The following is a 13,969-nucleotide window of genomic DNA, read 5'->3' as shown; positions in this document are numbered from 1 at the left end:
CTTAAAAAACTACAAATAGAACTACCATATGACCCAGCAATCCCACTACTGGGCATATACCCTGAGAAAACCATAATTTAAAAAGAGTCATGTACCAAAATGTTCATTGCAGCTCTATTTACAATAGCCAGGAGATGGAAGCAACCTAAGTGTCCATCATAGGATTAATGGATAAAGAAGATGTGGCACATGTATACAATGGAATATTACTGAGCCATAAAAAGAAATGAAATTGAGTTATTTGTAGTGAGGTGGATGGACCTAGAGTCTGTCATACAGAGTAAGTAAGTCAGACAGAGAAAGACAAATACCGTATGCTAACACATGTATATGGAATCTAAGAAAAACAAAAAGGTCATGAAGAACCTAGGGGTAAGACAGGAATAAAGACACAGACCTACTACAGAATGGACTTGAGGATATGGGGAGGGGGAAGGGTAAGCTGTGACAAAGTGAGAGAGTGGCACGGACATATATACACTACCAAACGTAAAATAGATAGCTAGTGGGAAGCAGCCGCATAGCACAGGGAGATCAGCTAGGTGGTTTGTGACCACCTAGAGGGGTGGGATAGGGAGGGTGGGAGGGAGGGAGATGCAAGAGGGAAGAGATATGGGAGCATATGTATATGTATAACTGATCCACTTTGTTATAAAGCAGAAAGTAACACACCATTGTAAAGCAATTATACTCCAATAAAGATTTTTAAAAAAAAGTCTATACTTTCAATTATCAACTGAAGGCAGAAAGAATTTTTGATATGGTCCCAATACAAGAAAATGATCTACACTAAGTGGATGAAAATGGACTGAATGAAATCTAGAAAAGGATTAATAATCAACATAGAATAAGGCAACAACAAAAGAAGATCAAGACACATTTTCTAGCCATTCCTAGCTAAGTGTTTTTTATATAAATCCTAGTAAAGAACCATATTGTGGTTATACCTGTATATTATTTGTTTTATACCAGTATACATATTTTAATATACATAACCATAATTCTGTTCAAGTTAATTGTTTAAATACTTTCATAGTTTATATATTTTAAGTATTTGTTTATTTCCCTCCATCACCAGAAATGTAAGCTCCATGAGGGCAGTGATTTTTGTCTCTTGTTCACTGCTATACCATCAAACCTGAAACATTACCTTACATGTAGTAGACACTCAATACACATTTTAAAAATGGATTTCACAGCTTGGGTTCAATTTTATCTCCACTAATTCTTTCCACTGCCTTTATAAAATCACAAGTACAAAAGACTGTTTCAGGTATTATGAAGGCCTGAAAACAAAACTAAATGATCCTTACTATAATTTTAATTTTGAGGATCAGAATGGACAGAACAAATAAACAGTGTCTCTTAGAGGGCAGAGTATAAATAACTGACTCCTTTTTGTTTGCATATATGAGAAAGTAATATCAACTAGAGTATGACAGAGGGACAGCTCCTTCTTTGTCAATTGAAAAGAAACATATTAAGTATGAAATAAAATAATTTATCTCATGTATTCATAGTTATGGCCAGTAGACAGAAATTCAAATTCAAATGCATTTAATGCAGTTCCTGCTAATGGTGGGGGACATAGCACATGAGATATAAGAACTTAATTGGGGACTTCCCTGGTGGTGCAGTGGTTAAGAATCCACCTGCTAGTGCAGGGGACATGGGTTCGACCCCTGGTCTGGGAAGATCCCACATACTGCTGAGCAACTAAGTCCATGCGCCACAACTACTGAGCCCATGTGCCACAACTACTGAGCCCATGCACCTCAACTACTGAAGCCCGTGCTCTAGGGCCCGTGATCCACAACAAGAGAAGCCACTGCAATGAGAAGCCCACGCATTGCAATGAAGAGTAGCCCCCACTTGCCATAACAAGAGAAAGCCCACATACAGCAACGAAGACCCAACGCAGCCAAAAATAAATTTTGAAAATTAAATTTTTTAATTAAAAAAATTAAAAAATAAATAGTCTCTGGCTGCTAAAAAAAAGAACTTAATTGGATTTACTTAAAAATAAAAAGGTATTCTTTTAATTTTTTTTCACTGTGCCTCATATTAAGGAATTCATTTTTTTTAATGGAGATATAATTCACATAACATAAAGTTCACCATTTTAAAATGTATAATTCATTGGTTGTACAAGGTTGTACAACCATCACCTTCATCTAATTCCAGAACATTTTCATCACCCCAAAAGAAACCCTGTATCCATTAGCAGTCATGGTCCCTCTTCCCCCATCCCCTGGCAACTACTAATCTACTTTCTGTCTTGATAGATTTGCCTATTCTATACATTTCATAGAATGCAATCATACAGTAAGTTACCTTTTGTGTATGGCTTGTTTCACGTAGCATAAGGTGTACAAGTTTCTTCCAGGTTGTAGCACTATCAGTACTTCATTCCATTTCATGGCTGAATAATATTTCATGTATGCATATACCATGTTTTGTTTATCCATCCGTCAGTTGATGGACCTTTGGATTCCTTTCACTTTTGAGTTACTATGAACTATCATTGAGCTGCTATGAACATTTATGTAGCAGTTTTTATATGGACATATGTTTTTACTTATCTTGGGTATATACCTAAGTGTGGAACTGCTGGGTCATATAATCTCTACTTTTAACTTTTTGAGGAACTGCCAGACTGTTTTCCACAAGGGTGGCACCATTTTACCTTCTCACAAGCAATGTATAAGTGTTCTAATTTCTCCACATCCGCAACAACACTTGCTATTGTCTGTCTTTTTGATTATAGCCATCCTACTGGGTATGAAGTAGTATCTCATTTTGGTTTTTGGTTTGCATTTCCCTAATGGCTAGTGATGTTGAGCATATGTACATGTGCTTATTGGCTATTTGTATACCTTCTTGTAGAAATGAATATTCAGATCAGTTTCTTTTCTTTTGTTGTTGAGTTGTAAGAGTTTGAAATGTGTTCTTAAATGGTTAGATTTCACTGAGAAAAGCCGCAAAGCAGGTTGGGATGAACTAATGAAAAACTGTGAGTCCCTGAATATTGTTATTGACATGTATCAACTAAATTTTTTATGGCTTCAATCACTGACATCTCTCTCTACCAAATCTGATCTACCTCTTTTGATCCCTAAAATTTTTAAGGTATCATCATCTTTCTCATCATATAAGGTATTAAACTCACCTCTCTTTGGTTTCTGCTTTCTGACCCCTTCATCTAATCTCAGTACTGCTATGGATTCAGTTTCTATGAAGTGGGTCACATCTATCTCATCCTTCCTATTTTTATAGTGAGCGCACATGCAGGCCCCCATTTCCTTTTGCCTTGACTACCTTCTTGCTCCCAGTCTCTTATCCCTCCAAACCATCCTACACGCTGATCTCACGTATCTTTCTAAAGCACAACTCTGATTACATCCCTCTCCTGCTCAAAGGCGTTTATTGTTTAGCCCCAGTCTACTTTTCCTATTTCTGTTTTTTTTTTCTCCCATGTCCTAAAACATAGAAAAACTAATTTTGGGTTGTTCTCCCACCCTATTATAATCATTAATTTGCTTGTTTGTCTCTGCCACAGACTGTAAGTTTTAAAAAATGTAATAATGCAAAAAGAGGAATTAATACAAGTAAAAATCTCCAAAGAAATTAAAAGGCAGCTATGCCATAAAAAATGAAAGTAGGTATTAGACCAACTTTTTTTCAGTGTGATTCTTATTATTAGAAATCTGTGGGGACAAAGGTTAGATGCAGATAAAGATCAAATACTTAAAATTACCAATTGTATCAGGACCACTTGAAAGGAGGACAAATATTGCATTCTGTGTTAAAGATAGATAAGTTAAGGTTTTAGACCTTTTAATTCTCATGCACTTCTGGCTAACAGTACCAGTAGGTATATTATTGTGCGGGCCCATATTGCCACATGGCAGGACAGCTTTTTATTTTCTGGTAAATATCTTATATAAATTTTAATCCAATGAATGTAGAGAAAATTTTCTTTAAGAGAAAATAGTTCTGTGGCCTAATCCTTAAACAAAAGATAAAACCACAAGGCCAGATTCACTCCTATGATGTCAGAATTCCATTACATATACCACCCAACACAGAGGGAGGACATAAAAGGGAAGTTTTCTCATAATTTTATTTTCAAAATATTTTAATAATCAAATATCAATATTGAATTAATTAGGGCTCTTTTCAGGGAATGCGCTCAATTATTCCACAGCTTCAAGATCGTGTAACCTCAGGTACACGGAGCTGCATGCCATAAACTAAACAAAACAAATGAATGAACATATTTATACTTTTGCCCTCACAATCCTGTGAGCATAATTTAGACTCCCAAAAACTGGTGGACAAAGAAAACCTTTTCTAAAATTCAGGATAAATATAATTGCTAGAATTGAGAAAGAAGAAAAGTAGGATAAAAAAAAGATGTTTTCTATTTTATAGATTTTTCTCTTGGGTGTAATTATAAAGTGACATTCAAGTGCAACCAATGAAGTCCCTATTTTTTTTCTCACAGAATTCAAATGCATCAGCAAAACCACCTATATCAGTAATAAAAATAAAAAGTCTTTGACTTTTTAAATGTTATCATACTGTCACAGTGGAATAAAATTAACTTGACAAATGCTCTAAAGGCACATGGTGCAGTTCATTATGTATAACAGCAACAGCAGCGGTTTCCCAGTGTTCATAGAGGCTGCTCCATTAAATTTACCTCCAGTCAATAATTAGGAGTCCACAAATAAACCTGGGCAATTAAATCAATACTGCCAGGCAATTATATTCTAGAGTCCAGGCTCAGTGGCACAAAAAGGCACTATATCAAACTGCAGTATTAAGCAGTCTAATGCCATTTTCAACAGGATTTTTTTTACAATAACTGGACAGAATAAGCATACATCCAGATAATGTAGAATGTATATATGTATATCTACATGTGTTAGTCAAAAAAATCAGATCTGGTGTCAATAGAGCTTTAGTAAAATTTAATAAATATTTATACATATCAATTTGTTATTTTTATGTTCATAATTGATGATAAAACTTCCATATTAAAAGGTCATACTTACAAATTGAATGTTAAAAAATCCACTACAAAGTTTATTTTTATAACTTTCACATTTAAAAAAATAACCTGTAACAATCATTACTGAACTCCTTTGATGTGCCAGGCACTGGGCTGGGTGCTGGGAATGCAACATGATTGAGAAATGGCCTTTCTTCTCAAAGCAAGAAGGCTTTGCCCAGCACCTGCACGTCTGCACTTAAACAACTTGAGGCAAAAGAGTGCCCATCATCTTCTATTACTATTGATAGTAATAGTAATAATGTTTCCAGATAATGTTTCCAAAATATATAAAATGGGTACTAAGAATATGAATAGTTCATATATTATTTACTTATTCTTGACTTTTCCAAAAACATAGATACTGCAGTCACAGAACAATATTTTTTTTTGCTATTTTGAGAAATATGTTTTAGCTGTTTTTAATCCAGTTCATTTTAAAAACAGACAACAATTAGGTTGAGCAAAAAGAACTATAATGAAAAAGTTTTAGAATATATTACATGCTGTCAGTGATATCAAAACAAAAGTTGGCTATGACTAGAAAAGCAGGGCTCTCACCTGCCAATAAACTGCCCTGATCACTTACAAGAGGGGCACATCCCAGCAGACTATATGTGTATTAAAAAAATACTTGAAAGGGAAGAAAAAGTATCACACAGGTCACAGCAGCAGTCTCAATAGACCCCTCAGGGATTTCAGCTCGTCTTGGCCTTGTCATCCTCTATGCAGCTTTCCACTCGGCCCAGAAAATGTCGATAGGAAAATGTTTGAGGGGCCTCTGGTGGAAATTTTTTCATTCTTTCTGCATTGACAGGATGCCAAATCAATATTTACTTCCCACTAACAAGCTGCTCGAGGTCTCAGTAGAAAATATTGTAGAGAATGCAGGAAGACACAGTAATAAACAGCTGTCTGGCTGTGAGGAAAACATGAATTGACTGGAAACAGGTCCATAGTAAAAGGTCACTGAAACCCATGAACTCCTCAGGTGTCCATATCAACTACTAACTTTAAAGACACATAATAAAGAATCTCTTTTCTTAAGAGGGCTGAGAGAATGGATCCTTTTCAGTCTAGCAAGCATAGAGGTTGACTCAATAATTTAATTAATGCCTTTGCTAAAACCCATGTTGGCTCCTTCCCAAGGCATTTGCTTCATTTGTTAAGTCCAAAAGTACAAATGGAGAGTTAACTTTCCTGTCTACCTACTAGAATACTTATTTACCTAACAGAAGTAAGTAATGTGTCTAAGTGTTTACAAAAAATTAGGCATCTAGTAACAAAAAGTAAGGCTTGGAATTTTTATCTGCAAGTTTTAATATATGAAGTAGAAAAACAAAATACCTGTCCTTCAAGAAGTTTCTGAATGTACAACAGCCATTCCTTGTCATTTTCAGCATCGATCTTTGTCCTTTCCATTTCCTGAAGGAAAAAAATAAAAACACTGTTGTTAATTTCATTTATATGAACTTGATCATACTGTTAGATACTGAATAAATCTAGAGAAATATTGATGGAATTAGATTCAGCAAAGAGCAGACTGTCCTTTCAAAGTAGAGAATATTCATATCGATGCTCTTTAATGTATAAATACCTACCTGTGGAAGATAAAACTATATTTCTATATTTCATAATATAATTCAGGAATGTTTTATTTCTGCCTTCACAGTGGAGCTCACACTGGACTGAGGTGGAGGTGGAAGTGATTAAAATAAAATGAAAAAGAAGATGGAGCTGTATAAAAGAATCATTTATAAGTGACCCTCATAAGATGACATAAAACCTTATACTCAAAACTCTGACTTATCAGTAGATAATTAAGGAGTAATTGTTATAATCACAGACAAAATAGGACATGCATGGTTCTGGTGTACTTAAATGCTTACTCATTTAAAATATCCAATAACTAGCTGATAGGTAAGGGATGCTCCAACTTAAAGTATTGTTACATCCCTCAATATTTTCAGTGCAGCAATTACCAAGGTAAAATATTCTGAAAGTATAATGTATTCACACGTGCAACTGATTATTCAGTTAAAATCATGATTCAGTTTGCAAAAAAATGGACTTTTCAAAAGGGGAAGGGTTTGGAAAACTAACATTTGTTGAAATTTACTGTATGCCAAGTATCAGGCTAGGTACTTCGCATAGGTTGTCACAGTGTTTTACATGAATTTACAAGAGTTCGATGTAGCTTAAAGCATAAAATTCAGGTGGTTTGGGCTCTACTTGGGTAAGTCTCTCAACTCTTTAGACCTCTGAAAGATGCAGGCGGGGATCAGTCCAAATAAGCTCGATCTATAATTAAATCTAGTAAATATATCCAGGTGTGTGCACTGAGTCTTCACGGAACAGTGTTTTTTCCAGGAGGACTTCCATTTAAGGTTGTGTGGTATGCATATTTTGGTGCTTGGCATCTCTGGCTCCAAACTGCATCTGCCCAGAGGCCAGGGTGCCATTTCTTCACAGAAATGTGCTAGCTACTCTTTGGGACTAACAAGAGAGATCCTTTTCTAATTAATATACTCAAAGGGGACAACTTTTTCCAATTTGTCTACTCAAAGGGGGTTCTTTTTTCTAATCTTTAAGCCCAGAGAGGGCATCTTTTAAGACCACACAAAGGTGGTGATGCTGTCTTCCAGAATATGTATCTGGAACACACACACGTATACATACATATACACATGAGGGATTTTGCTAAGTCTGTTTGTTTTAAAACTTTTAGGAAGCAGTGGAGGACTCTACCTTAATTTTTTGTTAGGTTCCTTTTTATCAATCAAATTTTAATTAAATGTCCATAATAAGATACAGTTAACACCCTTGCCTCAGATACTATTATTTCCTGTGTGTCTTATATTTGATACTGTATTTCATAACGCTTTTCACAGACACTGTGGCATAGGTGCTGAAAATAGGAAACTGATAATTCACTATCCTATTCACCCATAGGATGAAAATAATCTCTGCAGGACTCCTTTGACCTCTTTTCTAAGAACTCTTAGCAGTTTAAAAAGTTTTACAAGTTGTAGATCTGCTCTATTCCAGAAATTTTTTGAGAAACTGATGGGGGAGGGGTGCTGAAGGATGTTCTCATACAAACATTTAAGTCTATCATTTTATTTAGTCATTGAGCAAATATTTATGGGGAAGCTAAGAGTACCATCATCTCTTTAATCTTTCTAAACAATAAAAAATCTAATATTTATGTATTAAAGTTCAGAGACTTCACAATAGAACAGAATTGAGTATCCTCCGCAGGTTTCATGGAAGACTGTGTATAAGATGAGATTCTGCTGTTTATGAGGCATTAACTATCAAAAATGCAGTGCCCTCCTCAGGAGGTACAGAAATGCTACTGAAGACCTATATGTATATGCACATAAATTCACTCAGATGGGAGTATTTTCCCCACTTTAAAGAAATAAATATCTTTTCCTATAACTTGATCAACAATAACTTTGAATTTAGCTAGAAAAGCCAATATATTCACTACATTAAAAAATCTCATGTAGGATGAAAAATCCTCAAATCAATCGTGACCCAGCTAACTAAATCCATTCAAACTGGCTTAATTAAAAATACTAGCTTACAAGATATATGATGAACTAAAGAAAATGGAAGAGACAGGAAAGGATAACTGACTTGAATAACAAGCAAGCAGTTCTAAAGGTTATGTGTACTGGCTTACTTCTGTATTACATAGTTAAATTTCTCTAAAGGTTTTTTGAGTTGGTTAATACTTTTGATGTATCTTTCATTGGTACACTAATATTCTTGCCTTCATTAATATTATCTTAAAGATGAAATTCTAAGAATTATAAAACAAATAAAAATATGTACTTACATTCAATGTGTAACAAGCCCATTATTAATAAATATTTAAGTGATCTTACTTCTTCATCTTCTGTGTCCAATATTTCCTCTAGATCTGACCGTGAAATGTTCAGGATAGACGCTGCCAAGGTCTGGGCTTTATGGGTTGAGGTTTTACAAGCATCCCTGTTTTTCTGCATCTTTTTAAGTTCTCTGATTTGTCGCCTTATTGAATGGACATCATTTTGTAACTCTCTGACCAAAGCCTGCAACATATTGGAAAGAATGTGGGCTCATATGGAAGCCATAAATGAAGAAAAAGCAGTCATAACATAAAAATGTGAAGATACTAGCAAATAATTTTTTATTAGGATTACTCTGATTTTATTTATATTGGAACATAATGGATTGCTCTTTACTTATTGTCAGAATGCAATAAAAGCTGTCGCAAATGACCACTTAACCAACTTGTTATCTTGGATGGTGAATACTTGTAGCAGGCAGGCTACTTAGCATCATGCCAGAGCACAACTACTCCCACCAGTTGAGATGATGCCAATTGTCAGATCTATTTATTCCTAAGTGTGTATATTTGTTGTAACAGGTTAGTTACATAATTAATTTAATTATTGCATAAATAATGAAATATAAGTGCATAAAGAGGGTTGTTCCTATTTTATTAAAACTGGATTAGAAATCTTTGGAAGGATTTGATAAAGCCAGGTGAGTAAAAGTGCAATTAAATTATGTGTGGGCAAGACAACAATAAAGGATTGACAAAAATCATAAAAGTCTAGGCTTGCTTCCAAGAGTCTCTAATTTCTCCCTTTGAGAACACATGCCTATGTGTGCATAAGAAAAAGGTAGCTCTTACTCTGGGTGGACACAGCTCTGGAGCCTGATGCCTGGCTTTGTGGGCTGAGAGCAGGCTAGCTAGATGTTTGGGTTGTTCTCAATCTTTTGCCAGCTTAAGCAATGTTGCAATAAATAATGGTGCTCATATATACATTTTGCATCCTTAGGATATATCCCTAGAAGTGAAATTGCTGGACCAAAGGGTGTGTATAACTGTAATTTTGAAAGCTGTTTAATTCTCCCTCTCTCCAAGATCGTACCAATTTACACCTACACAAAGAACATAGGAAAATACTTGTTTCTCCATACCACTGGCAAAACACCAATCTGGTTTTTCAGTGTAGTTTGTTTTTTTCACTATATTATAAAGTTTCATTTCTCTTATTAAAAATGAAGTTGAGCATCAGCCTTAACAGATAATTATATTTCTTTTGTCTTTTTTTTTTTCTATTTTTCTTAGTGATTTATAGGAGTTATTTATACTTTAGGGAAATTATAATTGTCTGTTGGGTATTTCTAATCTTTTTCATATTTTGTGTTTTTCTTCTGACAGTAATTATAGTATTTTATACCTAGAAAAAAATGTAAAAACTATTTAATGTACTAAATGAATCTTTTCCTTTCTCACTTTTGAATTTAGTGTGATACTTTAAAAAGCATTCTCCACAATTTTATATACATATATGTATATTATATATATATATATACTCATTTTCAAACCATGATTTTTTTCTGCCACTTTTAAGATTTTATTTTTCAGTTTTAAATGTTTTATCCATTTGTAATCATCTAGAAAATTATTACATACAATCATAGTTGTCTCACCACCACCTGTTAAATAGTTCATATTTTCCCCATTGATTTCATGTGTGTTTAAGGTCAGGTTCTGAACTTTCTATTCTGTTCCATCTGTCTTCTTATTAGTAAAGCTTTATACTATATTTTAATTAGTGAGGCTTTATAATAAATGTTATAATCTGGTAGGGGTATCTCCTTCCTATTACCTTTCTTTTCAGATTTTTCTTGGTAATTTTTGTTTGTTTGGTTTTTCACATAAACTTCACATTGAGCTTGTCTAGATCCCCTTCCCCTAAACATTTTACTTGTAATTTTATTTAAATCAAGTTAAATTTTATTTGAATAATGGTAACATTTTAGAATGTTGAGTCTTCCTAATCAAAGACCATGGTATTCCCTTCCAGTTGGTTAAGTCTTTATTTGTGTTTCCGAGGATCATTTAAAAATTTTCTCTTTGTAGATCTTTTTTTTCCTGGGCCTCTTACATTTTGGGGGGTACTGATTCTAGTACTGATTGTTGCTTGTATACATAAAGATTGTTAATATATATTAAGCTTACTGAAATTTCTTATTTGTTATGAGTTTTTCAGCCAATTCCTCCTTAGCTTCCAGGAATTGAATGTCTGCAAATATTGATAATTTTATTCCTATTTTCCATTTTTTTTCTTTTTTTTTTTTTTTTGCCATGCTGCACAGCTTATGGAATGTGGGATCTTAGTTCCCTGACCAGGGATTGAACCCAGGCCCTCAGTTGTGAGAGCGCAGAGTCCTAACCACTGGACCACCAGGGAATTCCTTATTTTCCAACTTTTATACCTCTCATTTCTTTCTTTTCTTATTGAATTATTAAGTTCCTCCTGAAGAATATTAAGTAGTAATATTGATGGACATACTCAACTTGTTCCTGATTTTAGTGGGAATCGCTCTACTTCCTAGGAAATACTATGCCAGATTTTGAGTTGAGAGCTGTATTTTAATATACTAAAAAATACATCTTAATATATTAATATATAATATAGTTTTATATAGTTAACTATCTACTCATTTTATTTTTATTTCTTATAAGAATGGAAAGCAAATTGTCTTAAATCCATTTTAGAAGCCATATAAAACTACCATATGATTTTTCATCATAAATTTATTAATACAATTTTAAATAATTTTCTTAGTATTGAATTATCCTTGCATCACTGGAATAAACTCCACTTGGTGGGATATATTATTTTTTGATGTGCTGCTGAATTCTATTTGCTAATATTTTATCTAGAATTTCTATATTACTGAGATTGATTCGTTTCTTCCAAAAATATTTGGAAAGAATCTTCTCTTTCCATGTTTTACAGTAGTTTTAATGAGATTGAATCTATCTACTCTTTACTGATGTGGTAGCACTCATCTGAATTTGGCCTAGTATTTATTGCAAAGAAAGATACCTTTTTTGCAAATTATTTTAATTTTCTATTTGTTCCGGAGGGAGTTTTGGTACATCATAATTTTCCTAGAAAATTATCTATTTCATCCAGGCTTTCAAATTTAGTTACACAGAGTTGAACTAAGTATTCTGCCATGATTTTTTTTTCCCTGTGTCTATGTTTATTGTCACTTACTTGTTATTTTGTATAGTTGTGCTTTCTACTTTCTTAATTAGGTAAGCTAAAGATTCAATCTATTTTATTGCTTTTTACTTTTCCAAAAAAAAATACTCTTGTATTCATTTATTAATTCCACATTATTAATTCATTAATTTCTATTTCAATATTTAGATTCTATTTAATTCTTGAGTTGAATATTTACTTTCATTTATTCTTGTTTGCTAATGTAAATATATAAGGCCATACATTTTTTGAGCACTGTTTTAGCTCTATCCTATGGGTTCTGATAATTCTAGAATGTTATTCTTTTAAAAATATTCTGCAATTTGTTCACATTTCCTTCTTAACCCAATAACTTTTTAAAAAAAAAAAAATGTAAGCGCTAGTGACTGGTTTTCTGGTTTTGTTATTCATGGCAGTTTTATTGCATTATTCTCAGAGATCATCATCTATACTATTTCTACTTTTCAGAATTAATTGAGGTTTCTTTGTGGTGTGTCTTGGGTTGGAATGCCTGAAAACACACTCTGAGAGGTGGAGATTTGTGTGGGAGAGGGTGCTTACAAGCAACACCTATAAGAAACTTAGGGAAGCAGAAGCAGGCAGAGGGAAATGTTGATCTGCACTGTGGTTCCAACAGAGGCTTCATGCCATCGTATGAGGAGCTCTGGAGCCGAGATAGCCTTTCAGTATTGTCTCATCTTTCTTTTTTCCCCCTTATACATGACATGAACTTTTTTTACATCACTGTTCTTTATTTGTTTGAGTCCAGAAACTTTACTAAAACATAAACAGGGGATGACATGTTAGATCAATTTTCCTTGGTTCATGTTATGTTCTTAGAAGTTTTTTATTTCTGAAAATTGTTTTTGGACTATAGCTTCAATATTTGTCCTGTTCCATCACTCCTCTTCTTCTTTGAAGACTCCAATTATACATGCGTTGAATTTCTGTCATTTGCTTCATAAATCCTTTTTCCCACAATATGTTTTGTTTAACGGAAGCATAATTAGAATAAAACAGTGCACACATTTTAAGTGATTAGTTTAATGAGCTTTGATAATTGTATGCTTCTGTGTAGCCAACACCATGTTCAAGATATCTCCATACTCAAGAAATTTCCCTGATGCTCCTTCCTAGGCCAATTCCTCCCACATCCAGACAGCACTGCTCTGATTTATATCATCTTAGATTAATATTTCCTATTCTAGAATGTCATCTAAATGGAATAATACACTATGTACTCTTTCATGTCTGACTTCTTTTTCTCAACATGGTGGGGTTTTTTTGTTTTTGTTTTATTAAACATTTATTTATTTATTTTGGCTGCATTGGGTCTTCGTTGCTGCAAGCAGGCTTTCTCTAGTTGCAGTGAGCAAGGGCTACTCTTCGTTGCGGTGCGCGGGCTTCTCATTGTGGTGGCTTCTCTTGTTGCAGAGCATGGGCTCTAGAGCACAAGCTCAGTAGTTGTGGAGCATGGGCTTTGATGCTCCGCGGCATGTGGGATCTTTCTGGACCAGGGCTCAAACCCGTTTCCCCTGCATTGGCAGGCAGATTCTTAACAACTGCACCACCAGGGAAGTCCTAACGTGGTGTTTTAAATTAAGGTTTCATCCATATTGTTTTGTATATCCATAACTTGTTCTTTTCCTTTTAATTTATATTAAATGCAATAAGTTCAACAATATTTATACACACATACATTCATATAAAACCCAGAAATATATATTTTTTTCCTGAGATAATTTTATTTATTTTCTTTTACTTCTTTGCTTTGTCTGCCAACTTGCTTTCATTTGTTCCCATGTCTCACCACCTTTTCTCTAAGTTCTTACATTTATTTCCACCTTAA

General features: G+C 34.0%; 1 protein-coding gene across 1 annotated transcript in view; it reads right to left on the bottom strand.

The window, feature by feature from the left end:
* CNTLN (centlein) overlaps positions 1 to 13,969 on the bottom strand; it is a 375,432-nt gene that overhangs the window by 11,255 nt on the left and 350,208 nt on the right. Inside the window, exons 24-25 of the mRNA XM_024126731.3 lie at positions 8,953 to 9,138; positions 6,404 to 6,481 (exon numbers count right to left, since the gene is read on the bottom strand). Coding sequence (XP_023982499.1) covers positions 6,404 to 6,481; positions 8,953 to 9,138 — 264 coding nt within the window. The remainder of the gene's footprint in view (positions 1 to 6,403; positions 6,482 to 8,952; positions 9,139 to 13,969) is intronic.

The sequence above is a fragment of the Physeter macrocephalus genome, chromosome 9 (genome assembly GCF_002837175.3).
Source record: "Physeter macrocephalus isolate SW-GA chromosome 9, ASM283717v5, whole genome shotgun sequence".
NCBI classification, from domain to species: Eukaryota; Metazoa; Chordata; class Mammalia; order Artiodactyla; family Physeteridae; genus Physeter; species Physeter macrocephalus.
The sequence above is the reverse complement of the archived record's forward strand: the minus strand, read 5'-3'. Positions and strand labels throughout refer to the sequence as shown.